General features: G+C 43.5%; 1 protein-coding gene across 1 annotated transcript; it reads left to right on the forward strand.

Moving 5' to 3' along the window:
- Positions 1 to 1,336: 1,336 nt before the first annotated feature.
- Positions 1,337 to 2,050, forward strand: LOC105563268. The gene has a single exon (XM_012014729.1). It carries the CDS (start codon positions 1,337 to 1,339, stop codon positions 2,048 to 2,050), a length of 714 nt encoding a protein of 237 aa, XP_011870119.1.
- The last annotated feature ends 486 nt before the right edge of the window (positions 2,051 to 2,536 follow it).

The raw sequence follows: 2,536 nt of genomic DNA on the forward strand, positions 1-2,536 counted from the left end.
CCGCTGTGTCTACGGTTTCTCCAAACGGTTGACGATAGATTCATGCAAATTTAAAGTCTGGTGAGACGTCGCGAAGACTCAGTATTCGTTGGATAGTTTTCTCGCCATGTCGTTGACACTCACGCTAACGGGAAAGAGCACCGTGCTCGCGGTAAACTACTTCCCAGCGATAGATTTGAGTGACGGTGACTACGAGCTCGGTTTGATGAATTTTGAAACTTATAATACGATATCGAACGTGAATTCTTCGAATAATAAATTTTACTTTGACGATACGGAAATTACAATTCCCGAAGGATCCTACGAACTGCAAGCGATAAATGAGTTTTTGAGAAATGCAATTTCACGAAAACGTCCACGCCAACGTCTCATGGCTGGTACTAATAACAGCGATAAAAAATGCGGTGATGTTCAGACAAACGATATCGACGAAAATGAAGAATATCCGATAGTGCTGCGCGCTAATCACAATACGATGAAGAGTGAAATTATAAGCGCCTTCAGAATAAACTTTAACAAGCCTAACAGCATTGGATCGCTTCTGGGATTCTCATCGACGCGTATATTGCAACCGCGAAAATGGCACGAATCGGACCTACCGATTAACATTATCAACGTGAATATTATCCGCGTAGAGTGCAATGTGACCGCGGGTGCGTACAGCAACAACAAGCCCGTGCACACGATACACGAGTTTTCGCCGAGCGTGCCGCCGGGATATAAGATGTCGATAGCGCCATCGCAAATCATTTATCTGCCGATCATCACACGGAGTATTACGGATCTAACCATACGCGTTGTCGACCAGAACGGACGATTGCTCGACTTTCGTGGAGAAGAGATTACCGTTAGATTGCACGTACGACGCTGTAAGCGATAACGTGCGCGCGCGTCAGTGTATATGCTATGCTCGTATTGAACGCAAATCGGAGCAAATTGTGAGAAATAACGCAATTTTGAAGAAGCCAACGATATCAACGTTTAATCGTAGTATCAAGTCATCCAGGAGCTGCAAGAAGAAAAAGCTCAATACATCAAACGTGGAATTTTTAAAATCATTGGGATACGCGGTGCGAAACATTTGAATAATGACTGACATCCTCAAAATCGGGAAGGAGCCAATCTTTGACGATCGCATCGTCAAGATTGAGACTCACACATACAATCCATTCGCCAACACAACATTTGGATACAGCGATGAGATACGAATACCTATACAACAACAGGATCTCTATACGTTGCCACATGAAAGTTTTCTGTATATCGAGGGAAAACTAACTACAGCCAACAAATCGAAGGATCTGATGTAATACTGGGAAATAATTGCGTCGCGTTCATGTTCGATGAGATTCGATATGAACTTGACGGTGTGGAGATTGATCGTACCAGAAATGTCGGAATAACCAGCACGCTCAAGACCTATGTCTCGACATCATTCGATAAAATGGTATCTCTGAAGAATGCCGGCTGGGATGTGTCGAACAATGGGAAGGGAGATTTCAATTTTTGCGTACCGCTCAGCATGCTATTGGGATTCTATGAAGATTACAAACGCGTGGTGATTAACGCTCGACACGAATTGATTTTAATGCGATCGCTCAACGACAACAATTGTCTGTTTGGAGCTATAGCACTGGAGCCGCAGCTTGAAATATTCAAGATACAATGGCGAATGCCGCATGTGCTGTTAAACGAGGTGAACAAGCTATCGATGCTGCGTGCTTTGGAAAGCGGACAATACCTTAACATGGGTTTTCGTTCATGGGATCTCTATGAGTTTCCACTATTGCAGCGGACGACTAAGCATTCGTGGGCTATTAAAACGGCTACTCAGCTCGAGAAGCCGCGGCATGTTATTTTCGCTCTGCAAACAAATCGAAAGAATATCATGTCTGAGAATGTGAGTCAATTCAATCACTGCAAATTGAGCAACGTAAAACTCTATCTGAACTCGGAATGTTATCCATATGACGATATGAATCTGGATTTCGATAAAAGCATATGGTCGAGTCTGTATGATGCGTTTTCACGATTCCGGAAGAGCTATTAGGGAAACGATGATCTTGCATCAGGTCTCACTGTCGACAATTTTCTAGAATATGGCCCGTTTGTGGCCATCGATTGTTCTCGACAAAACGAATCGGTCAAGAGCGCGACTGTGGACGTGAGATTGGAATTTGAGTGTAAAGAGAATGTACATGCGAATACCACTGCGTAGTGCCTCATTATACACGATCGAGTGGTTCAGGACAACCCGCTAACCAATGTCGTGCGCAAAATCACCTAAGTATGACAGTTTGAAAGAAAACTAGTTTCCCCCCCCTTTCCAATACCGTTTAGAGGGGATGAAAGAATTTAAAATCTGCTGAGCATCAAGACCAACCGTAATATTTCTCCTTCTCTCGACGTGTTCGAACAAGTCTCGACGTCTCCAAACCAACGTTTTGTGGACCTGCAAGGTTTTATTGTTGCCAGAAACTTTTGAAAAAAAACGGTTTCCCCCTCTTTCCAATACAGTTTAGAGGAGATGAAAGGA

This window comes from Vollenhovia emeryi, unplaced genomic scaffold (assembly GCF_000949405.1).
Source record: "Vollenhovia emeryi isolate VEMERY1.0 unplaced genomic scaffold, V.emery_V1.0 DF944461.1, whole genome shotgun sequence".
Taxonomy (NCBI): domain Eukaryota; kingdom Metazoa; phylum Arthropoda; class Insecta; order Hymenoptera; family Formicidae; genus Vollenhovia; species Vollenhovia emeryi.